General features: G+C 38.4%; 2 protein-coding genes and 1 pseudogene across 2 annotated transcripts in view; 2 read left to right on the forward strand and 1 right to left on the reverse strand.

Moving 5' to 3' along the window:
* The window catches only part of LOC110049614 (structural maintenance of chromosomes protein 4-like), a 38,963-nt gene extending 31,963 nt beyond the window's left edge, over nucleotides 1-7,000 (forward strand). The window contains exons 23-30 of the mRNA XM_089293627.1: nucleotides 1,736-1,840; nucleotides 2,485-2,611; nucleotides 4,081-4,132; nucleotides 4,202-4,253; nucleotides 4,507-4,592; nucleotides 5,461-5,542; nucleotides 6,020-6,082; nucleotides 6,858-7,000. Of these exons, the coding sequence (XP_089149753.1) occupies nucleotides 1,736-1,840; nucleotides 2,485-2,611; nucleotides 4,081-4,132; nucleotides 4,202-4,253; nucleotides 4,507-4,592; nucleotides 5,461-5,542; nucleotides 6,020-6,082; nucleotides 6,858-6,923 (633 nt within the window). The 3' untranslated portion in view covers nucleotides 6,924-7,000. The remainder of the gene's footprint in view (nucleotides 1-1,735; nucleotides 1,841-2,484; nucleotides 2,612-4,080; nucleotides 4,133-4,201; nucleotides 4,254-4,506; nucleotides 4,593-5,460; nucleotides 5,543-6,019; nucleotides 6,083-6,857) is intronic.
* A 1,499-nt stretch (nucleotides 7,001-8,499) lies between these two features.
* On the forward strand, nucleotides 8,500-16,956 carry LOC149109228 (structural maintenance of chromosomes protein 4-like). The gene is made up of 7 exons (XM_089293626.1): nucleotides 8,500-8,613; nucleotides 10,663-10,740; nucleotides 11,459-11,614; nucleotides 13,129-13,205; nucleotides 14,652-14,730; nucleotides 15,703-15,807; nucleotides 16,608-16,956. Exons 1-7 carry the CDS (start codon nucleotides 8,611-8,613, stop codon nucleotides 16,752-16,754), a joined length of 645 nt encoding a protein of 214 aa, XP_089149752.1. The 5' UTR covers nucleotides 8,500-8,610; the 3' UTR covers nucleotides 16,755-16,956.
* Nucleotides 16,957-19,444: 2,488 nt separating this feature from the next.
* On the reverse strand, nucleotides 19,445-20,520 carry LOC149109229 (uncharacterized; annotated as a pseudogene).
* Between the last annotated feature and the right edge of the window lie 3,618 nt (nucleotides 20,521-24,138).

Consider the following 24,138-nt stretch of genomic DNA (forward strand, 5'->3'; position numbering starts at 1 on the left):
TCATTGACTATTTCACTCCTGAGAGTGTCAGGTGGAACTGCGTAGTGCTAAATGAAAAAGAAAAATTGTTTAGCAATGCAATGTTTACATGTACAAATTTTTATTGTAACTAATTTCTTACACTCAGAGCACAATAAAAGTTTAAAAGAGGACCATTTGGCTCAACCGAACTTCATCAGCCACATTGAAATTTTTACATGTTTTAGATATTACTCTAAATCTCAACATTGAAATGTTTTATTGTGACGGATGAAATTCAGTTCCACTTTTAAACTTTTATTGCACTCTGAGTACAGGAAATTATTTTATATTTGAAAATACCGGTATATTAGTTATCAACAAACTTTTTGGTAGCCTTTCATCACTTATGCCACTTTGCAAAGCAGAGAATATCTTACTGCAAACGCAAGTGCAACTAACAACAAAAGTTCTATGACACTCTTTTTGAATGCACACTTAATACAAATGAAAGGGAAAAGGGTTTGATTAAGAGTAGTAGGGTTTGAATGAAATCTAACAACAATTCACTCTCTAATTGCATGAATAAAAACAAGACAAATATGTCAGTAAATGGGACTATGGACACTGGGTGCTCCCTGCGATAGCAACGAGACTGCGTGGTCGTGACACACCCTGGACAGGTAATTGGGTGGTTAGTTGACACACCTTGCAAACTAAGTGGGGTGGCTAGCCGACTCAAAACCCAATGCACAAACACAAAGTGGGGCGGTTAAAGGACACAAACCCCAGAGCAGAAACTTGGGTGGTTACCGGACACACCCAGTCAATGAATTGGGGTGATAGCAAACTCACCCAGAGAACAAAACCCCTGACCTATCTACTTTTAGGTAGCTAAAAATATGGTGGGGTAAGGGACCCACCCAGCCTGATGCAGGCAATAGCTAAGTGGAAGGTGTGCACCCACATTATGCCCCAAATACTGCCAAGTACTTAGTGACAAATATTAATACAACTTTACCAAGATCTACATTGTCCCATGCTTGGATTCCAAGCTTGTAGTGGGGTACTATGGGTGGAGGCTAGCTGGTCAGTGACTGCTTAGAGTACTGAAGCAGGTGTCCTGATGTATTGCAACAAAAGTACCATAACACTCATTTTAATACAAATGAAAGGGAAAAGGGTTTGATTAAGAGTAGTAGGGTTTGAATGAAATTTAACAAATCCCATATTATTAAAACAGTTGCTAAAGTGAACTTTATCAGCTCAGAACATGGCAGCATTGATCTCTTCCTATAAACCAGTCACCTGTTTGTGCTGTAAAACTTGTCAATTACGTGATTTTTTTTTTCATCCGTGTAGCCATAACAAAATACAGAAAAGGCTATCTTCCTTACTGCAGTGGCGTTAGTTTCAGATGGATGCAATTTGAAATGGAAATCATTTTCAGGCTCAGCACTATGCAACCAGGGGGCCTAAATGTTTTCAATTTCAATTTCATAGAAACACTTAGCATCTGTGCGTTACTTTCAAATGAACAGTCGCGTGAACCGAGCATTTAACGCTTTCATCCTGAAAAAGAGCAATGCTCAAAATGTGTGTGATTTTTCACAAGATGACACTTTGACATTTTTCCATGTTATCAGTTTTTAATTTTTATTTTCTTTTGACAGTTGATATACATTTAAGTGTCGTGCATCAACCGTGGATAACAATTTATTTCATTTTCATTCATCCTGTACATTTATCAAATATGATGTATGTATTATTATCACAGGAACATAGGGAATCGAAGAAGAGACTTGAAGAGATAGTGGATGAGCTGAAAAAGGAGCTGTCAGCTGCAGAGCACCAGTTACAGAAAAACACCATGGAGATCAAGGTTCTAGCATATTTATACATGCATGCACAGTGCAAACTAAGTAGCCATTTAGTTTCAAAATATTGTTCGATGTACCTTCCATCAATGGAAAAATTAGTTGACCGTCGACCAAGATGTCAATGGAGTGTCAATTGAATGTCAACCGAGTGTCCATTGTGTATTGATCGAGTGTGGATCGAGGTATCAATCCAGGGTATTGATCGATGCTCGTCCGCAGATGCCCTTAATACACATAATCCCATAACACTTCTACCAATGGAAACATGTATGGTGGAACTAAATAGCTATTTAGTTCCATTGCACCTTCTACCAATAGAAACATGTATGGTGGAACTATTTAGTAACTCTTTAGTTCCAGAGCTTTAAGCATCAACATCAACAAAACATCAGCAGAAATATATGCCTATCCATAAGTGATAAGACAGGGAACTGTAAACACATTAAGCTTAAAGGGAGAATAATATCAAATCCTGACTAAAGTATTTAAATCTCTGTTTCTCAAAACCAGCTCCCAAAAGTTGTAAGTTGTATCAATAGGTCAATAATCTTAATTTTGAATACCTTTGGAACACTCAGTTTTGTTAAATGCGATAACATGTCTGTGTCACACACAAATGTCATTTTTTTATCTTTTTTTTTGTAAGGCTCTTGATGAACAGGAGGAAATATTAAAGCAGCAAATAGTGCATATAGAACAACAAGTAAAGGAGAGTATCCCTGACAAGGCCAGGCTCAAACAACTGGAAGATCTGGTCAAAAGTCATGAAAAAGGCAAGAAATAAATTGATTTCATAATATGCCGATTAGATTAAATGGTTAATGATTTTGATTATGACAAAGTGGATTTTGTAGTTGGTTGTTTTCTCCATTATAAAATTGACAGTGACAAGGAAAATAGCACTAGCTGAAGGTGGCCCCAAACTGAGGCAATCTTGCTTTGGTTTCTGCACTACCAAAATACTCAAATAAAAAACATGGACAAAGTATTAGTGTGCACCCTTGTATACCTTAATATGAACTACAGTCAAACCTCCACTAACAGCAACTTCTCTACAATGCCAACTTTTTATGGTCCCAGTGGACAGTCCATACATTCACTCTTATTTTAACCTCTCTACAATGGCCACCTCTCCACCACAGTATTGGCCACTAAAACGCATCCTAACTGCCAAGATAACCCTTGCCAACAGCCAGTTGACCATTGACTGAAAAATGGTTTATACAAAACCCCATTTTTTTTAATTGTAAAAGGTCACCAAACTTGATCCATACTTCGCTTTGTTGGTCTGTTTAGTTTCTGCTTTAGTGACATTTTGATTGTAACATAGTAAATGGTTTGAACCCAGGAATATTAGTAGTTTGTATAATTTGTGTGATTGTCTGGGTGAGGGTAGTTCTGAAAAGAACTGTTGTTGGTGACTGACTTTTTGACAACCTGAGCAGAAGTCATCTTCAGAGTCAAGTGAATAGTGTTTGTCAGTGTGTGATGGTGTTATAAGTCTGGTCAGTTTAGCCATAATGGTATTGGCTGTAAGACTGTTGTAAAGTTTGTCAGCAGTCATTTTTCAGTTTGATTGTGTTATGAACAGTTTACATGCTAAAATAAAATTTTTTAAGACAAGAAATGTTGCACACCTGTTAAAACAGGTGTCATGTTTCACCCCTCCTCCCCTCTACAAAGGCCAATTTTCTCTGTCCCCAAAGTGGCTGTTGTGGAGAGGTTTGACTGTAGTTCATTTCAACTTGTCTGTCTTTTTTGTATGGTTGTCAAAACAAATTACTGCTCTTGCTTGAAGTATGAAAATCAGACAGACAAATTCCTGTCTTGTGTATATATGTAATTAACATTTAAGGTAATTTCATTTTCCTGTTCTATTGAACTGTTTACAGTGTTGTCACCAGGTTGCGCCATTGCAGGATTCCCTCAATTTCGAAATAAATTGCGCGCTATTTTAAGATGATATAAAAGGGACATCAGGGTGCAAAGGAGAAAACACAAGCACAAAAACATTACCCTTAAAGAAAATTGCTGCAAATAGAAAAATGTCAAAAATCAGACAAGAATTGTAACTGCAGGTTTTAATCAAGTGATTATCATTCCTATAACAAGCATTTGTAAGAAAATAATGAAGGCTTAAAACTATGGGCATTACCTTCCAATTCTGAAATGCTAATCAGTAAGCCATATGATGTATTTCGATAGTGAACAGGTGCTAGAGTTGTCTGTTATTTCTTTTCAGAATGGCAAGCAACAGTAAGATCATCAGCCAAGATTGAATCAGAAGTTCAAAGGTCAGTTCAGCTCAGATGTCTTGTTTGTATGACCTGTACTTTTTACTAGATCAATTTTTATTTCTGTAGACTTCACAAGCAAATAATGGAGATTGGTGGTTCTAAGCTCAAGACACAACAGGTAATAATAATAACTTTATTATCCTGTGGAATTGTTTTAGCCAAGGGATAACCTTCTGTTAATAGAGGACACCTACCTAAAAACAATAACAAAACCTAAGAATGATTTAAAAATTAGTCTTTTTACAAGTTACAAAACCTAAGAATAATTTCCCCCTCACTTGTGATAACTTACATCTTTCTCATATTTCATTAATTATAGAACACTATTTGCTTACTTACATGTGTTTCTTAATCTTTATAATAAATATTAGGGCCGTGTGGATGTATTGACAAATGCCATGGATGATGTGGTAGGACAAATCACTAAAGCAAATGTTGCTATCAAAACTTGTCACAGGTATGCACAGTTCAGTAAGAAATACTTCTTTGACATGAAGGTGAAAACACGGTGTTAAACCTAATAATCAGTGGTCACCTTGTTGGCTTGAGCTTTATTTGACCCCTAAAGGGTCCTAAAAGATACTTCTTAAAATGTAATGGGCTTGATTACCAGCCACTGTTCAGGAAAGGAGCCCGCACCAGCAGACCGCACTCGAGAATCGAGCCTGAAAACAGAAATAAGAGCATTTTAATTATTACTATTATCAATTATCTTCGAGTGCACCCTAAAAGATAATTTGACAGTTTTTAAAATAGTGGCGTTTCATAATGAACACCCTAAGTGATACCAGAATTCTTGATTTTTACCCCTAAGCAAGATGACGAGCATCCGCAACTTTTTCATATGGGAGTTCCCTGGCCTAACTGCCCAAATGAACCTTGGGTGTCATTTATACCTGACTCAAAATTGATGGATGGACAATAGCATTATAATGAAACTCAGATTGAATGAATGTTCCTTGAAATACACTAGTTAGAACAGTCAACCTGTCAACATCAGAAATATCAACTCTCTATCATTTAAATCACAATCACACATTTTTATTCCTACTTTTTTGTAGACTGATTATTATTTCTTTGGTAATTATTTTATCTGCAAGTAGAAAATCTGAACATATTCTCACATTCTTATTTTCATATTCTCATGTAATTTGATTTTTATTTTAAAATTGAGCGGATCGTAACAGTATAGCTTATCAGTTGCATTGGTGCTCAAAGATGCTTTCAACATGTACTTTGCACTCTATGAATTCTTATTATTTTATAATTATTTTAAAATTGCATGGTATCGTGTATCTTGTTTACTCCTCGAAATAATCATCTAGGAACATAAAAAAGGCAGAAGATAATGTTAAGTCACTTCACAATGAAATTGAAGAAAACAGTGCCAACATCCAGAAGCTTGAGGTAAGATATTTTTGATATGTGTGAGTCATGTCAAAAAAGCATTATCAGATAGAAATGTTATTAATCCACTGATTTAGCTTCATTTGTTTCTTACTCCATTTTGATCATGTGATGTAGACTCAACTGTTGATACCTACATGTAGTTGAAGGATTATATGCAGCATCAATACATTTGAAAGAAACAGGCTTTCATTAATATTACCCACATCTTTATGGAATTGAAGGAGGAAAGGAAATCTTACTTGAAATGTTTAAGTAACCTGAGACCTTGTCAGCTTTCAGAAGGCAAAGAACCTTATATGAGGTCATATTTTTGACTCTGTAACTTATATAGTTGCTGGCAAATAGTGACTATCATGTTACACTAATGTGCTGCCCAGATGCCCTGCTATTTCACCTGAGGTTTTCAATGTGTTTGTATGTAAAGTTCTCTTTTATGACCATTTAGTGAGTATATTCTAACTGAATAACTTACAGGAAGAGTTTAAAACATTGGAGGAAAAAGCTACTAAAGTCCTAGAAGACTATGAAAAGGCTCAGGTAAGCCACAAGTATAATTTATAATTTTTGTTTATAATTTGCCTTCATAGCCTCACGGTGGCACATTGATAATGTCACTAAAAAAAGTGTCAGATTAAATATGTGTCTATATTAGCCTAGGGCTAGTCAGTTTTCCCTGCCAAGCAGAAGATATGGAATTATAATTTTTACTAAATATTTGATAAGCAGCATTAATCTTGTAAGCTACAGACCACTTAAACAGATTTATGTGAAATGGGCCTTAGCTAAAAGGACAATTTCTTTCTTTCTTTCCCAGATGTACATTTAAACCTTCATTACACTAAAACTCACACCCTTTCAACAACGTCATTTTAAGTAGGGGACTTAGCAAAAAACGTGGCCTCCTGTTTGAGTAATTTTTATTCCGTTTTGTAACTGTTTATTGACGTTATGTGTTTATGATTTTTGTCCTTCAGTTTTAACCAAGATTTATTTATGTTCTGGAAAAAAATAGCGGTGACGTAGAATACTTTTATGCAGTAGTACTTACACCCTTGATTAATCGGCTTTTGCACAAATGGGACCTGGAAACTGTAATAAAATAACCTTTTTCCAAAATGTGGCTATTTCTTGTGTAATGAGAAAAGGCAGCAGTTCCAATCAAGGGAATGTGTTTGTAATGACATACAAGTAATTGACACTTTTGTCTGTTTTTTTTTCTTTGTTTGCTAGTTTCTTCTCTACCATTGTTACATTTTTCAAATACAAGGGTCAATAATTAGTGATTACCTTGCATTTTTGTTCATGCATACAGCAAGAAATGTCAGCAATGGAGGAATCTTTAGAATTGCTAAGAAAGGAAGTGGCAGAACTGGAGTAGGAAGAGACTAAGATGAGGAGTCAGGAGGTGGACATTAAACATGAAGTGGAGAAATATGAGACAGTTTTGAAAGAAAACCAACAGAAAGTCAAACACTGGCAAAAGGAGGTGTGTAATTATCAGTTTTTTCAATGCCATGAGGATTAAAAGCATCATAGTCAACTGCTACTGCGTTCACACTCTGATTGTGCAGAGAATTCATTGCACTTACGAACTTTGCAGTAGTTAATTGTTCCTTAAGTGTTAAATGCAGTCCAAACAGCGTTACATGGCTCAAATAAGATACCAGTTACCAGGCTAAAAACAAGATAAACACCCGGCACTCAGGCTATTTGAAGGCTATAATGCTAGTGCAACCATGTGATACAAAATCCCAGAATAACTGTGGATAAAAAATAAAAATGGGAATGTATTTCCCAACCAAATGCAGACGCACTAACCTCTGGGGGTTAGAGGCCGGATTACAAGATTTCCAGATGTTCAAAGATGAATAACTCCTAAAACAAAATTTGAAAATTTGAGAGCTGGGATGGATACATTTCAACTGCAAACTCTAGCCATATTTATACTTAATAACAAAAGACTCAATCAATGCCATAGCAACACATGTGTGCTGCATAGCCCCCGGAAAATATTTACATGCCCTGTCACTGACAGTGACAGTTTAGTTCTGCCGAATGTAAATACATTTACATAAGTTAACTATATTAAACAACGCCGTTGTAGAGAGGTGGCCATTTTAAAGAGGTTAAATAAGAATGACTGTATGGACTGTCCGCCAGGACAAAAGAAAAAGGCCGTTGTAGAGAGCTGGCTGATGCTCGAGGTTCGACTTTCTATAACACCTATAACTACCTTATAGATAATTAACTTAAGGTCATTCCCCAGTATTGCATTGCGCATCCTTACTGCGCATAATTTATGGCGTTATTAGCGCGCATTCGTGCACGCGCACATTGAAAATATGGGGGATTTGCCTTAATATTGAGTTCTGTCAGGTGAAAAATGGTTATAGCTCACTAACGAGCTCGGGCACCCCAAATTTTTTTCCAGTCATTTTAATCAACTAATCATTAGCTTTGCGTGAGAAAAGACTGATCTGATTTCTATTGTTGAAAATTGAAAAAATAAGGAAAATAGCAGCTGCACTGTAGTCTTTTCTGTTAGGCAGTTTGATAGCCATGGCAGGCAATTTGGTTCCAATATTTTAACAAGGATTCAGCTGTCTGTCAAAATCAAACTTAAAAAGTTTATTGGTGTCCGACACAAGTATTGACTGTAGTTTGAGGCGTGTTTTCATGAGTCTGGGTTCACAAAGAGTTTACAATAACTTGGAATGCGTTCTTGTAATAAGCAGTAAATAACGCTAAAATGGGACATTTTCAATGCCTCACTGCTCCTTGACGAGCATGGGCACCCCCCTTTTTTATTTTATAATTAAAGTTCTCATATGATAAATATTCATTGGACAAAGTTTGAACAAAAATCTATGTGCAGTTTAATTTCAGGGGAATTACCTTAAAAGGTAGATAGAAACTTGCTCCTAATTTGCTGTAAAACGTTTGTTTATGTTTAGTTGAGTAAGTTGTCATTGCAATCATTGAGTGCATCAGCAGAGACTGAACCAGAAGAGAGCCTTGCAACTCTAACACGCGATGAACTGGAGGGCATTGATAAAGAGACTGTTATGGTAATGTAAAGAGTATTAATAGAGTAGAAATAAGTATTAAACTGTTTCGTAGTAAATGGTTTGAACCCAGGAGTATCAGTAGTTCGTATAGTGTGATCGTCCGGGTGAGGGTAGTTCTGAAAAGAACTGTTGTTGGTGACGGATGTTTCGACAACCTGAGCGGAAGTCATCTTCAGAGTCAAGTGAATAGTGTTTGTCAGTCGATGATGTTATAAGTCTGGTCCGTTGAACGTTATTGGTCAGTTTCGCCATGATGGTACAAAGTATTTTCAACGATTGACTCTGGAAAGTTGGTACACCAACCTAGAACAAACGCCTCTTAACAGATGTCAACAACTACCGGCGCCTTACAAACGACTTATCCACGACGGAAACGAAACCGACAAACGGACTTCTAACAGACCGACTTAACAGTACATGGACCAAACACCGACCAATTTGACTAACAATAGACGGATCGAAACCCACCAATGACTGATGACAAACTTTACACGAGTCTTTCAGCCAATACCATCATGGCTAAACTGACCAATAACGTTCAACGGACCAGACTTAGAACAGCATCGACTGACAAACACTATTCACTTGACTCTGAAGATGACTTCCGCTCAGGTTGTCGAAACGTCAGTCACCAACAACAGTTCTTTTCAGAACTACCCTCACCCGGACGATCACACTATACGAACTATTAAACTGTTTGTTCACCAGTCCTTTGGCACATATGAAAGGTGTTACGAGTTATTCCAATTATTTAAATAAAACGTCTAACATCTTTGTTTTGAAAATAGTAAATTTTAATTTTAGTCATTTGTTGTAAGTTACGTTTATGCTTTTTTTTCATTTTAAGGACGGTGCCTACTAATTACAAAGGTTTTTGCGCCAGGTTAAGACCACGCGGAAAAAGTAGATCTTTGCAAGGGCTATTGGAATCCACAAAGTAAAATGGGGGTAGCCACGCATTTTTTCGAGATAAGTAGCCTTGAATCTCAACAAAAATGCTGACATCAGCATTTTCCTGAAAAAAGAAGGAAAGGATATTTATTCACAGATTTCCTTTGAATTCGCCTTTACATACAGAAAAGCAAACACATTTAAAAAGATCTTCAAGCTACATGGCAAATGATAACAAAAAAAACACATTTTTAATATGTTTTTAATAACAAAATCGTTGCAAAAGCGCTTTTAGCGTTTCTGACAGCCTTCCTCTGGTTCAGCTAAAATACGGTCTAAATACCTTTTGCTCACACCCAGAAACTAATCACGTGTTGAATGGACTTGCCACTTCCATTTCATGACATAAAATGTAGGGGTAAAAACGCGTTTTTTAAAGTTATTGATCTTTTTTGAAAACGTTTACGGTGTCCGTTACATTTTTTCCTGTCACCTCCCCAGTAAGTAAGACATTTGCGTATCTCGCACTTGTTTTGCGCGTGCATTACGCCATCTGTAGGTACATGTTTACAGTTGGATTTCAGTATAATGTGCGACAGATAACAGCTAGGTTTTCAGCTGGAAGACGTAAACAGTTAGTGGTTAGCGATATGCTGCTATTCTGTTGTTCCTGGTTTAAGGACCAGTTCATTAAACTTGATTTGGTCACAGTAGTAAGATTTTGCTTTCATTTCAGGCGCGTACGTGATAGCGTAGTTGATCGCGTCAATGTCAGTCCCAGCGCGCGTGTGGAGCTAAACCATGGCTTGCGTGATGCGTAGAACGTGTGTGCACAAACAAAAGTAGGCACCGTCCCGTCTACCATTTCCATTCAGACAGCATGTTTCCTATAAAATATAAAAGAACGTGTAGTTCAGGTGATGATCACTGCTGGAGAATGAACATGTACGTAAAGTACAAGAAAAAGGTAATGGTTAACCATTGCACTATCTTTTTGATGTATAAATCTGTCATCATTCAGTTCACTATCACAGAAAAAAAATGTAATTGTCTGTTACATCAGCTTAGGTAAGAAGGTACTAATGTTATTTCTATATCACATTATAGCTGAATCAGCTGTGCTTATTGTAGATAATTTTTAAATGTTCCGCTTTCTAGTACGAAATTACTGTTTTGGAGGAAAAACTTAAACAAATGAAACCTAACATGGCAGCCATTGCAGAATATCAGAAAAAGGTATTTAACAACATTTATTGACATGCATTGTTTAAAATGTTCCATTATTGGATGGCGATGACAGGTAGTGGCTGTGGCCAGTAAGAACAGCGAAAAACAGCAATTTTACAAAGACTGTAATCTCATAAAGCAACCAAGTATTAAGGGATCATTGCTATTGAGTGTCAGAAGTGTTTAATATACGCTGTGTGTGAAGTGAAATCCTGATCTGTGGGATAGCAGGGTCTTGGTTGGGTAGAATGGCAAGAGTAATCAGTGGGATCCTACCTTTAATCCCACAAAACATTGGCAGGATCCGCAGTGGCACCCCACGTCATCTGGGATAAGTGGGGATCCCAGCTTGGAAATACATGATCCCAGGTGGAATTCTCGAGATTCCACCTCCCGTTTTAACCTAAGGGGTGCTTTTTTTTGGTAGTTATTTGTTATAGATAAACTTCAGTTGTTATAGATTTGTAGTTCAATCAGATAATTAGTTTTTGAAAGATTTGCATCTCTGGGGTTTTGTGCACTCGATTGGTTTGCTGCAGAAGTGTCTGCAAAGTATTTTAGATGCCTTAAAGGAATAACCATGAATCGTTCAAATGCCACCAATAGTGACATTCGGAATAATGCACTCACTGAAGTAAGTGTCAGAAGTTTAATTTTGTGTCTCTGAATTTTGTGTGGCTAACATGTTTACGACCCTTGTTCCTATTCAATTCTTTTTCTTGTGCAGGAAGAAGCTTATCTTGCTCGAGTGAAGGAACTCGATGAAGTGACATCAGAGCGTGATCAGAAAAGACGAGAGCATGAGGCTATGAGGAAGCAGCGCCTTGATGAGTTCATGGCGGGTTTTTCTGTCATCACTACTAAGCTGAAGGAAATGTATCAGGTAAGCTAAGTCAGTGATTTTCGGGTGTCTGGAAAACCCGAATAGCGAATAGCTAATAGTCGCGAATAGTCTCGAATAGTACGAATAGTGGCGAACAGACGCGAAAAGTGGCGAATAGTGACGAAAAGTCGTCAATGGTCACCACTTTAGATCTAATATCCTGCATTAATTAAGGTAATTCCTCTGAAATAAAAGTGACAATAGATTTTTGTTCAAACTTTGTCCACTGAATATTTGTCATATGATAACTTCAACTTTGAAATAAAAAAGGGGGGTGCCCATGCTCATTGAGGAGCAGTGAGGCATTGAAAATGCCCCATTTTTGCATTATTTAATGCTTATTATAAGAACGCATTCCCAGTAATTGTAACATCTTTGTAAGCCCGGATTCATAAGAACACGCATTAAACTACAGTCAATACATTGTGTCGAGCACAAATAAACGTTTAAGTTTGATTCAGACAGAAAGCTAAATCCTTGATTAAAAATTTGAACCAAATTTCTTGACGTGGTTACCGACTGCAAAATAGAAAAGACCACAGTGTATTTGCTATTTTTCTTATTTATTCAATTTTCAGCAATAGAAATTAGATCAGTCTTTTCTCACGCAAAGCTTATGATTAGTTGATTACAACGACTGGAAAAAAAATTGGGGTGCCCATGCTCGTTAGTGGGCTAGAGCCATTTTTCAACTGACAGAGCTCAATATCAAGGCAAATCCGTCATGTTTTCAATATGCGCGTGTACGAGCGCGAGCTAATGACGCCATAAGTTATGCGCAGTAAGGATGCGCAATGCAAATGTGAGGAATGACCTTAATTGTCCAAATAAGCAACAGAATTTGAGTGAATTTATTACCTTTTCTTCTCCGGACTCAGGCTAGGGCTGTCCATCGCCGACATTAAGAAAACAGAAAACACAAGGATAACCTAATAAAGACGTATTTACGCGGTTAAAACAGAAGAAATTACGTTTAGAAACACCTTTTGTCCTGATAATCGTTTGTGCTTTTTAGCGGGAAAATCCCATCTTACGTTGCTGTGACGTTGACTGCGAGATACTGGGTACCCTATATGCTACGATTTGCCACTATTCGCAACTATTCGAGACTGTTCGCCACCATTCGCACTATTCGTACTATTCGCTATTCGGGTTTTCCAGACACCCGTGATTTTCTGCAGTCAACAAATAGCGTGTCACTATAGCTGATGCCTTATCACTGAATTTCCATGTGTTCTTTTAGTTGCGGATTTTTCTCCATTCATGATTCTTCACAGGATAAATCACCCAAAACACTAGTCAAATTCATCAAGCCTAAGTCTTCATGGTTTGAAGAGTGAAAGTTAATCAACATAAGGAAATTGTTATCGCATTAGAATTGCTAAAAATTTATTATAGTGCATCTTATTTATCGTGTATGCACATCAGTATTGTGTTATTTATTCTGTACTCATTGTGCTGTCTTCTACTCAGCAAAAACCAACAATTGCGAAATTTGCTAATTTGTTTACCAGATGATTACGCTTGGTGGAGATGCTGAATTAGAGTTGGTGGATAGCCTTGATCCTTTCTCTGAGGGAATTGTTTTCAGGTAAAATATGAGCTCTGTGTCATGCGTTTTAGGCATGTGTTATTTCAGCCTAAAACCTTCATATATACAATCTCCTTTTGCACTTACATCATCATCGTCGTCATTATCGTCGTCGTCGTCGTCGTCGTCGTCGTCGTCGTCGTCGTCGTCGTCGTCATACGAAATGTATGTGCTCACCATCCCATCTAAACGGAAATTTCAAAAACAACTCAACGAGTTATTTCGTGGTGGTTATTTAACTTTTTGCTCAATTCTGTACAGTAAATGTCTCAGTCTAAGAAACAAAAAGTGTCCCCATGTAGTGGTTTTATTACTACTATTTTATTCTGACACTGGAAATGAGGGTATATCTTACGTAACAGCACAGTCATTGAATGTCTTACTGATGTTTGGGTGACAGTCAGGGTCCGAAATTGCGCTTTCCTGGTCGCCAATGCGACTAAAAATTTTGCACTGGCGACCAGAATTTCACAGCTGGTCGCCAGCGGGCGATTAACTATTTCAAGCAACGATAATTACACAAACTTTGTTTTTCAGCCAAATCGATTAAAATAAAATTCAAAGCCGCCCGCCAATTGGTCACTTACTTTTTACCTTTCCGCTGCTTTTGAAGTATAAAACCGATTTTCCTGTTATTATAAATCTACCACAACGTTTCACAGCTACGCTAAGTGCGAAGCTTCGCCGCCATGTTTTTCCAGCGGTTTCCCATAACGTACGTATTGCTGGCGCAGAAGGCCACGTGCGTTCTTTCCCCATGAATATTTACTCAGGCGATGTGGTGTCCAAAGACGTCCCGAACTCTTTCCGTAATTTATTACAAAGTGGAGACGGAACATCCGTGAAGAAATTAGTGGAAGATTTTGATATTCAACATGGCGATCCGTCGATCGTCTTGACAGAACGCGAAAGGAGAGATCGTTTTGAACATAGAGCAAAGAACCAAACGGCAGTTTTCAGTCGGGTACATTTCTTCTCCAAAAGGTAGAGACAAGAGAAGGTATAAAATTGACTTGAAACATTTGGCAGTCGCACGAAACTGCGTATATGGCCGGCATTCGATTCGTTCGTCGTGGGTTTTCAGTGGTAGCCGTATAAATAATCAGCGTGTTTGTATTTAATCTTATCGTTAGCGGAAAAATCGCCATCATTGCGGCCCCAAACGCGTTCTCTTCGTTCCGATTCTTAAAAGAAAAACTGGCGAGCAGAATTTTCCATCTGGCGACCAAAAATTTTGGTTTTTGTTTCGCTGCGAAGGAAAAATTTTATTGAGACTTTTTGGCGACCACATTTTTCCATATGGCGACTGAAAAAAAAATTTCAGTCGCCAGTTGGCGCCTGCCTAAAAAAGTTAATTTCGGACCCTGGACAGACAGTTTTTTAAAAACAGAAAAGTATGCAAATAGAAAAGTGCTGATAAATAATAAAGTCATCGCTTTGTTTTAGTGTGAGGCCACCAAAGAAAAGCTGGAAAAACATTTCCAACTTATCAGGAGGGGAGAAGACTCTGAGTTCACTGGCTTTGGTGAGAGCACATTTCACCTGCAGTTAATTCCATTTATTTATTTTATTTATTTATTACAATTTATGGCATACAAAAACAGAAGATAAAGGATGATATGCAGAGGTACTAAAATGAAAAATGATGCAAATTCAAATATGGTAGTAATAAATTAGTAATTTGCACAGTTGACACTTACATGTGCTGCTGTCGTATGTGTAATGAGAGAGTGCATTCTCTGTGCAGAACCTCAACCACTGCACTGGGCCCTGCAATGTTCTCCTACAGGAGAGTTTAAGAATGGCTGATTGGTCTACCACTCTAAATTCAGTGCTTTCCAGACGTTCCATTATAGACCTGTTTGCTACACTACGTTCCCTCGCGCAATTCTATTTCGAGGCTGTTTGTAGCAAGATGCTTCATGATTAAATATGTTATCATTAAATGCTGTCTCGTTGGCATGGTCCCTCCAAATTTTGCACTAGCCAATTACATTCTAGGAAACATGTAACGTTCATGTCACGCGCGTGTTTCCAAAAAAGAATAAAAGATTCTGAGTCCCTGAGGGAATTCAAACCCATGACCTCCCATCCACCGGATGGGTGCTCTGTCCACTCTTGACGTTATTTACGGCGAGCAAGGCAAGATACTTGGTTCTTATTGAGACACCCTACATACAGCTAGGATCATTAATGTCAAGAGCGTAGAAGGCGATAAAAAGGCTTATAAAACAGGAGAATCAACCATCATAAGGATTTAGGAGAGCCGTTAGAATGCAATGTGAAGTGGAAAAAGTTCACATTCCAAAGTAAAATTCATCGTTGATGTCTAATTTGAGCACAATCAGCGGCAAGCATAAGTTGCAACTGATTCCAATGCAAACACAATAGGTTTTGCTGCTGTGCAAGTACGTAGGAAGCAATTCAGAATTTTGGTTTAATTGTTTTAGCCTGTGCACTATAAACTGATAATGTCATCTTGTTTGTGTTCGTGTAGGTTTTTGCCCTTCATCACTACAAACCAACACCACTGTATGTCATGGATGAAATTGATGCTGCTCTTGACTTTAGAAATGTGTCTATTGTAGCAAACTACATCAAGGTCAGTTGACTTCAGGAAAAAAAAACATGATTTGGAAATTCCCAATACAGACAAGTTCGGGTGTTTTATGTTCAGTTTTTAGTGCTTCATCTCATGGGTATTTTTAGATCTGCACGCTGTAGTTTCTTAGACATTTTAAAATATGACAATATAAATTCAAAATGAATCTGTCGATTAACTTTGTAAACAAAGACAGTTATCTGCATTAGCATGTTTTAATGATAGTTGGAGCTTTGGGGTTCTATCTTTTCAGTCAAAACGGACGCTTTAGAAATTATAATTGTTCATAGTGCAGCCTGAAATGTCTGGATAGAAACTTTTAACCCATTGTTTGAATGTATCACCAAACATTGAAAGCCCTGTAAGATGTCATAGAGTTGGGTATATGCCATCACAGCAGTCTAATTGTATCAAATATAGTTTTACTTCAAGCATAAGGGATATACTTTTTAATAATATGTATGGGTAAATGCGTGGAGTCAGTGAGCTGTCTTTATGAGAACGTTTCCACTACACGAAAATAAAGTTAAATGAAGCAGGATGCAGAGTTTAAATGTTTTTGTGGAAGATTTAATCGCTAGCTATCGGTCAGCATGTAAATTTTACATAAAAACAAATTTTCCCATCTCACCGAATCTGCCTTATTTCCATAACAATTTTGCATTCTAAAGAAATCAGTTTCTTTCGTACGTGTATTAACATTTAGGCCTGAATGTACTGGGTCAAATTAAGGGTGAATTTAGTTTTACTCTCAGCACCATTTTAAAATTGGTTTTATTTTGTACTGCTTTTTGTTTTAGGAGAGGACAAAGAATGCCCAGTTTATTATCATCAGCTTACGGAATAATATGTTCGAATTAGCTGATAGACTTATAGGTATTTTTAAGACTGATAATTGTACGAAGAGTGTTGCAATCAATCCACAACTAATAGCATCCGAGACCTGATGTTACAGTATCGGCCTTCAGTTATAACAGGCGAATGAAGATGACTTGTTAATGACAAAATTAGCTGTCGCGGTGGTGGCATTGAAGTAAACCTAGCTAAGGTTTCCCGCATGTATAAAGTGAAGTATATAAAAAACACACGCAAAAATTAGTTATTGTTTTGTACTTTGTAGACCTGAAAATAAATTGTGAAAATAATGTACTTTGTATATGAAATAGTGTCTTAACAAGCTCTTAAAAATGTAATTTGAAATTGGTGTTACAAAATACTTATAAAAAGACCATTTCCGAGTTGCCTATTGCCTCTGTATCAAGATGAATCTTTATGCAAAACCATCGACTTGAAATTTTCTTTCACCTGTACGTTCATTTTCAGAAAAATCACATTCATTTCTAATTATAAGTTTTGCACGGGAACTTGACTTCAAACAGAGACGATGCCAAGGATAACGACAGCGACTCTGAAGTTAAACTCATCAACAATCGATGAGCTTGGGGAATGGTGCCTGAAAGGATGGTGGAGCCCAAGAACAAACTAAACCGAGCGCGTAGGGTATCCATGACAACCCTGTAAGCGGAAACCACCTGATTTGACATCCGAATCCAGGCGCCCTGCACAAATCCCCCGGCCACCCCGTATCCACTCTGGAGACTGCTGGCCAGCAATCTTGTTTCGCGTTTAACTTAGCCTAAATTACATCTAGCCACGTATTTTGCAGAAACCACACCACTGTTTCCGTTTCGAATCATCGAAAAAAGTTATTTCTCTTATAGAGAGTATTTACACTGTGTTACGCAACGGAGTAACCTGCGATCATACCCTCCCTCCCTTATATTCAGACGTAGCAACAGGGTGTCGTACTGTACATGCCCACGGCTGCCATGGAGACCAGGATACCTGTACCGGTGCATCCAGTTACACCTTGAATCAGAGATTGATCAAGTCGGCTAAAGATGTACCCGAAAAATCAAGCGAAGCCAACACACCTCAGAATTTAACTTGATTGAATACGATATTTCGGATGGCCACACTGCCTTCTTCAGGTATATAAGAGTAGCTATTGTGAAATCAGGTGAATTAAACACTACATTGTATCGGTTAAGCTGGTAGCCGAGAATTTACAGGGGGAAGTGGGCAGTGTATAAATTTTATCTAAGGCAGGGTTCTTTACCTGGGGTTTCAAAATAGAAATTGAAACTCGGAAGTGAGCACTTCACAAACAAATACCGTCAAATGGGCCACTTTGTTGACAGATTGTTTTCCATTGAACAAGTTGATCCCATTAATCCCCCCCCCCCCCCCCCTCCTAAAAAATCCTCTATGCCCTTAATTTCCTAATAGGGCCTATATCCAAAGAACGGCACTTGCCTACGCTTTTGCCTCCGGGTTTTCCGTTCGGTAGTTACAGGGGGTTAAGCGAGACTTATATTCCTATAAAATCTTTTTCAGACTTCTCCTATAAAGTCCCATAAATTGAGCAAAAATCCTACATTTTCCTATATGTTGATCCTTCTTTCATAAGGTATTGCAAATAATATTTAGAAACTGAACTAAACGTTACACTGGCAGTTAAAAATCCATAATTCAGGAGATTCGTGTCACAACACCTTGCGAATTGTTCTTTAAATTTGCACCCAGTCTTCCTCTTAATTGTGGGAGGCCCATCTTTCACGTGCGACGTGTAGGTGCCATGTTGGTGTATTGAGAAGTGTACTGAGTGATTTCTATGTATTGTAAAAATAGCTGTTTATCATTATGTACCTCACTTGAGGTTGATAACCCTTTGTTTTGGTATCTAATTTCTATGGTTGGCCATTCGTTTCAAAATTACGACAGGGTATACGCGGGTTTTTCTGCCGCGTATACTTGTTTACATACGTTACGTATGGGCTTTAAGCTCATATACACGACCGTTTAGATCGCGTATATACGCATTTTTAAATGGCCACACATTTGCGAAAATTCAAGCGCGGGGATATGCGAAATAAATGACCAAATATACGCGTCCTACAAGGACCCATATATACGCGTGCTAAAATGCGCGTATATGCGGGTCTCGTAAATTACGTTTTATATGCCAGCACGAAATGTGCCTTTTTAAGAGAATGGCTGTTCATGTATGATAGCAATGAAAATTACTTTAACTGGGAATCGTCAATATGACGGCAGTGGTAAAATGCCTTGTCTTACTCTATCTGCTATTTTATAATGTTTGTTACTGCAGCTCTGCAGTGAATGAAATTCTAGAAACAGTTATGCGTGTTTTGGATGACTGATCAAGACTTTATCCTAACGCTAATCGTCGTGAAGTTGCTGTGAATTACTCTGTACATCGTTTAGTTGCCTGCGTAGCTTGGCGATTTTTAGGCAATTTGAACGCTAAGAAAGCGGCGAAGCTGCGATAACGAGCGCCAAATGCGGCGTTGCCACGAGGAGCCTGGGGGGTTCCCGCTCATTTTCGCGGCTTTGTCGCTTTGTGCGCTCGCGCTCAAATTGCTTAAAAAATTGCTAAACCGCCAAGCTACGCAGGCTAATCCTTTAGTTGATTCATTGGACAGAGGTACCAAGGTGAATGCTGAGAGGATACGGCCTCTAGAGTCGTTTGTGAGACAAATGCAATATTTACTACTTAGATGGGAAATGTTTGCATTAAGAGCAATTTCATGCACCTGAGTGTACTCCCATTAGAGCTTTGCCAACTGCATCAGCTTCTAATGGAAGAGTGGGTCGTCCAGCCCATGATATATCAATACCTCAAGGGGAGTTTTAGGAAACAGAATGTGATTTTAGTGTAAGTCCGTCCTATTGGGTCTTTACCAGATAATTCATCTGGTTGAGTGGTATCATCAAACGTGTCCCTGACAGCTAGTATTTCCAGTATTACATATATCTTGTAAAATCACTGCGTTCACCCATATTGGTTGTGCGTACAGCATGGTCATTCCATGCCTCAACTAGGAGGTTTAACTGGTTGTTAATTCTGGAAAGAAATATGTAATACAAACAGAACAGATCGATTATGCTGCTCGATTCCAGGATGCCATTTTCTTCCATCTGGTAGACCAGAATGTAATAGAACTGACCGACTTCAATAAAGACTTCTCTCCAGAGACGTTCAATTCACTGGTTGTGTACAGACAACCCAGCAATTTTGCTTCCCCTATTAAATTCTCTGTGCCATAGCATAGCTCTTCCTACCTCTTAATTTTCATCCCCTTTGTTTGAACACACTCTAGAGGGCAATCCATAACTTTGCACAGCAGCTAAGAACAGAGCGAGCCCAGTCGCAGCAGAATTTTTTCTTGAACAACTTAAAGCCTAAAGCCCTGTCAAAACCACCATGTATTACAAACCTCTAACTGATAAGGCAGTGTAGTCCATCAATGTGCCAGAGAGAATTAGGTCCCCTGACGCTGTCAACACGCCTTGTGATGGTATTGAACCACCTCAAATCAGACCCTGCTGGGTCAGTTCGAAAAAACTTTCCCTTACACGCTGACGCTGAACATAGATGTTTCTACTTCGCAAATGACCCAGCATGATACTGATACCAGAATTAGAAAACTCACGTCAGTCTTATTTCTCGAATCATCAGGGCCGGGTTGTTCGAAAGCCGGTTAACGCTAACCAAGGATTAAAAGTTAACCCAAATATAAATTTTTCTCTATGAAACTGTTTTCCACTGCTTATGCTTTGTGGAGTTTGAGATTACTCAAGTTCAAAACTGAACTGCAAACATTTCCCATCTATGTAGTAAGTATTGAATTTGTCTCACCAACAATTCGAGAGGCAGAATTCACTCAGCACTCGCTTGGGCACCTCTGTCCTAAACGGTGAACAGAATCCACAGCAACTTCACGACGAACGATCAAGTTCTCTGTCATGTTACGATTAGCGTGAGGATAGAATCTTGAACAGTCATGCAAAATACGCATAACTGTTTCTAGAAGTTCATTCACTGTGGGAGCTGCAGCCACAAACAGCAGATAGAATAAATAAATAAATAAATACACATTTATATAAATATACATTTATATAGCGCCATTTTCCACTAATTGTCCATGGCGCTTTACAATACTTTAAAATTAAAATCCTAATTCTTTAAAAACCTAAAATCCTAAATCCTAAAAGTTAAAATCCTAAGAATTAAAGACAAGACAAGACAAGAAGCAAGACAAGACAAGAAGCAAATAGCAGATAGAGCAAGACAAGCCATTCCACCACTGCCGCCATATTGACGATTTTTAGTTAACCCTTTGAATACCAAACTTTTGCCAAAAAATACCGTTTTTAACCGTTTAGTCAGGTTTTTTAGCTGCCATGCGCTAAATAAGCCTAAGTTGTGCTAAAAAAGCTTTTTTTTTTACTAAAAGGAGAGCTTTTTCGAGGTTTTTTTTTTTTTTGCCATTAATCGTTCTCAATTTCGTTTGTTGGCCCTTTCCTCTCTGTTTTTCTCTGCCCTTTTACACTGGCTACCTTTTGCATTGTATGTTCTTTCTGGCTGCAGTGAAAAGTTGGATGTTAATTACGGGCGAAGCCTAGAAATGGACCTTGATCAATCATAGGCGTTGTGGACCATTTTACCACCGTTTTTGCACGAAAACTGATAACCTTGTTTTTCGATTTGCGACGTCGGAATGTCGTCGATATCTAAACCTGACCATTGTGCGGAAAGGGCTAGCCTAGCACTACTATCAGCTTATCAAGAATATCTGATGACATTTAAATTGATGACGTCACAAGTGGTACAAAGAGCACGACCATTAATTACGCATATATGCGTAGTTGGTATTCAAAGGGTTAAAGTAATTTTCATGGCTATCATACACGAACAGCCATTCTCTTAAAAAGGCACATTTCGTGCTGGCATATAAAACGTAATTTACGAGACCCGCATATACGCGGATTTTAGCACGCGTATATATGGGTCCTTGTAGGACGCGTATATTTGGTCATTTATTTCGCATATCCCCGCGCTTAAATTTACGCCAATGTGTGGCCCTTTAAAAATGCGTATATACGCGATCCAAACGGTCGTATATTTAACAAATGGTAAACGCCATAGCGTGCACTATTGAGTTGTGGATGCACGCGGGAGGTTGCTAAGCACGAAAGAAGCGTAAGAGTCGCACGAGGCGAGAGCCGAGTGCGACTCTAGCTTCTTGAGTGCTTAGCAAACCTCCCAAGTGCATCCATAACTCAATAGTGCACGCTATGGCGTTTACCATTTGTTTTACAACATAACATTGAGACACTGGAACAACAGAAGTCCTTTTATTGAGCTACATCACAAAAAAATGTCCGTGTAGTCTTACATGACAAGAGAAAACAAGCGCGCGAAAATTCATTCATGACAACCGACTCCACACCAGTAACCCGATAAAGTTTCATCTTCAGACAACTGTGAAGACAGTTTCGCATTTCTGGCAGAAGAACGTCGGCCATTACTTTGGAAACAATGTCTGTCAAAAGATTTGCTTTGTGAACATTAGCACACACGTCAGCAGCGTACACCCATGGGCAAATAGTACACGCTAAATTAACCAATCAGAGCACACGCTTTGCCTTAGTTATGTTATAAATGAGCTTAAAGCCCATACGTAACGTATGTAAACAAGTATACGCGAGAGAAAAACCCGCGTATACCCTGTCGTAATTTTTGAAACGAATGGCCAACCATAGTAAATTGCCCGTGCTGTGGGGGTGCCAAATCGGCGAACAAATCCGTCCCAATCTCGTTCCCAGAGTCTTCGTTACCCTTGACCAGCAGTCGGAAAACAAGAGCTCTGGGAGTAACCATTTTGAAATAACCGAATTCTAGTGATTCTGCTCATCCGGTTTCACTGCGCAGTGTACATCTATGGCGCATGCCTGAAATGGTTGCTCCCAGAGCTCTCGTTTTCCGACCGCTGGTCAAGGGGAACGAAGACTCTGGGAACGAGACTGAATCCGTCCGAAAAATTCTCGAAACAAACTGGATTAGGATTGCGTTACACCACGTGAACGCAATAAAATAAAGAACCTCACGTTGGGCCTACCAGTTACTACCGGATTAGTCCAACCTATATTTTTGTTTCTTTCTTGGGTTTTGTCCTGTATTTTCAGGTCGTTGAGTCCTTTATTGCTATATGTTTGGACTCCTAAAGTGCTTGACACCCTGTAGTTTTATGAACGTTTGTCTATTACATGCCAAACTGGATCGCGTTTCTTTTTTTTACGCCTTATAATCGTGTTTTTTTACGACCAAGTGAAACAAACTATTTTCCATGTCCAATATGTTGGACTACAGTAGTGATAAAGGTTTTGCATGGAAAATAGCTAGCCTGGGATAGGGTAGGGGTTTTTGAAGCCTAGTCTAGAATAGGGTTGCAAAATCAAGTTGATCATGGCTAAGTGTAAGGTAAAGGATTGAGTATCCCTGCGGCACACCCTTACCAAAATATTTACAGGACATAAACAAATAAACAAACAAACAAACAAATAAATAAATAAATAAATAAATAATAATAATGATAAAATAAAAGTCCCCGGGAGAGACGGAGACAGAAATTTGATTCTGTAGATTCTTGGACTTTTTTGGTTTTTAAAAAATCTCTTAGGGTTTGTCTGCGCTGTAATCGAATATTTTTTTGAGAATCTCCTGGTCAGTGAGTGGGACCCCGTTAATACGGTCGCCAACGGGTCGTGAAAAATTTTCACGGCTTTGAAGGCCACCTTGACGGGTAGGTAGCACGTGTCAGAAATTACAGTGTTTGTATGGAAATCCGATGGCAAATAATTTCTTAAACTAGGGTATTTAAAAGATAGAAATGCTGCAGCACATTCTGTTGATAGTGATACATTTTACGCAGTGACTCATCCACAACTTCATGCATGATGACGCGTCGATGGCGACGTGTGACAAGGGATCGTGACAAAAAAGCGCAGACTGATCTGAACAGTGTTTGCACATAAAACGATACACATCAACCTCCCCTTTACGAGATCGCGAAAATCGAAAGATGTGGAAATTGTAGGAGCAGAAATCTATCTTATAAATTCTGTACTGGTACGTATTAAATGTCTCTAGAATGTTGACAGACTGTGTCGACGCCTCCATCGTGATGCGTGAAAATGCTAAAGCTTTAGCTTAAATTCATGTTTGGATGAAAAGAAATAGATCACGTATGAAATTAACGTGTTATACGGTTTTCGTTTGTTTTGATTATTCCACAAGCTTTAGTAGAGACGATTTCTCTTCTTTAAGAATTCGACCAAGGGGGCGAGACCTCTCAGAAATGACATAATAAGTTTAAAATAAGATGTCACAATTAATCGCCCAGATTTACAAACTTTCACATACTGCATTAAGAACAAAAGCAAGAGTTGTGAAAGTCAAGTACG

The sequence above is a fragment of the Orbicella faveolata genome, unplaced genomic scaffold (genome assembly GCF_042242905.1).
Source record: "Orbicella faveolata isolate gen_17 unplaced genomic scaffold, um_ofav_v1 contig_25, whole genome shotgun sequence".
NCBI lineage: Eukaryota > Metazoa > Cnidaria > Anthozoa > Scleractinia > Merulinidae > Orbicella > Orbicella faveolata.

Coding starts and splice junctions, on each gene's coding strand:
- LOC149109228 (XM_089293626.1), top strand. Junction 14,731..15,702: donor CTCTGAGTTCACTGGCTTTG/GTGAGAGCACAT, acceptor GTGTTCGTGTAG/GTTTTTGCCCTTCATCACTA. Junction 15,808..16,607: donor TTGTAGCAAACTACATCAAG/GTCAGTTGACTT, acceptor TTTTTGTTTTAG/GAGAGGACAAAGAATGCCCA.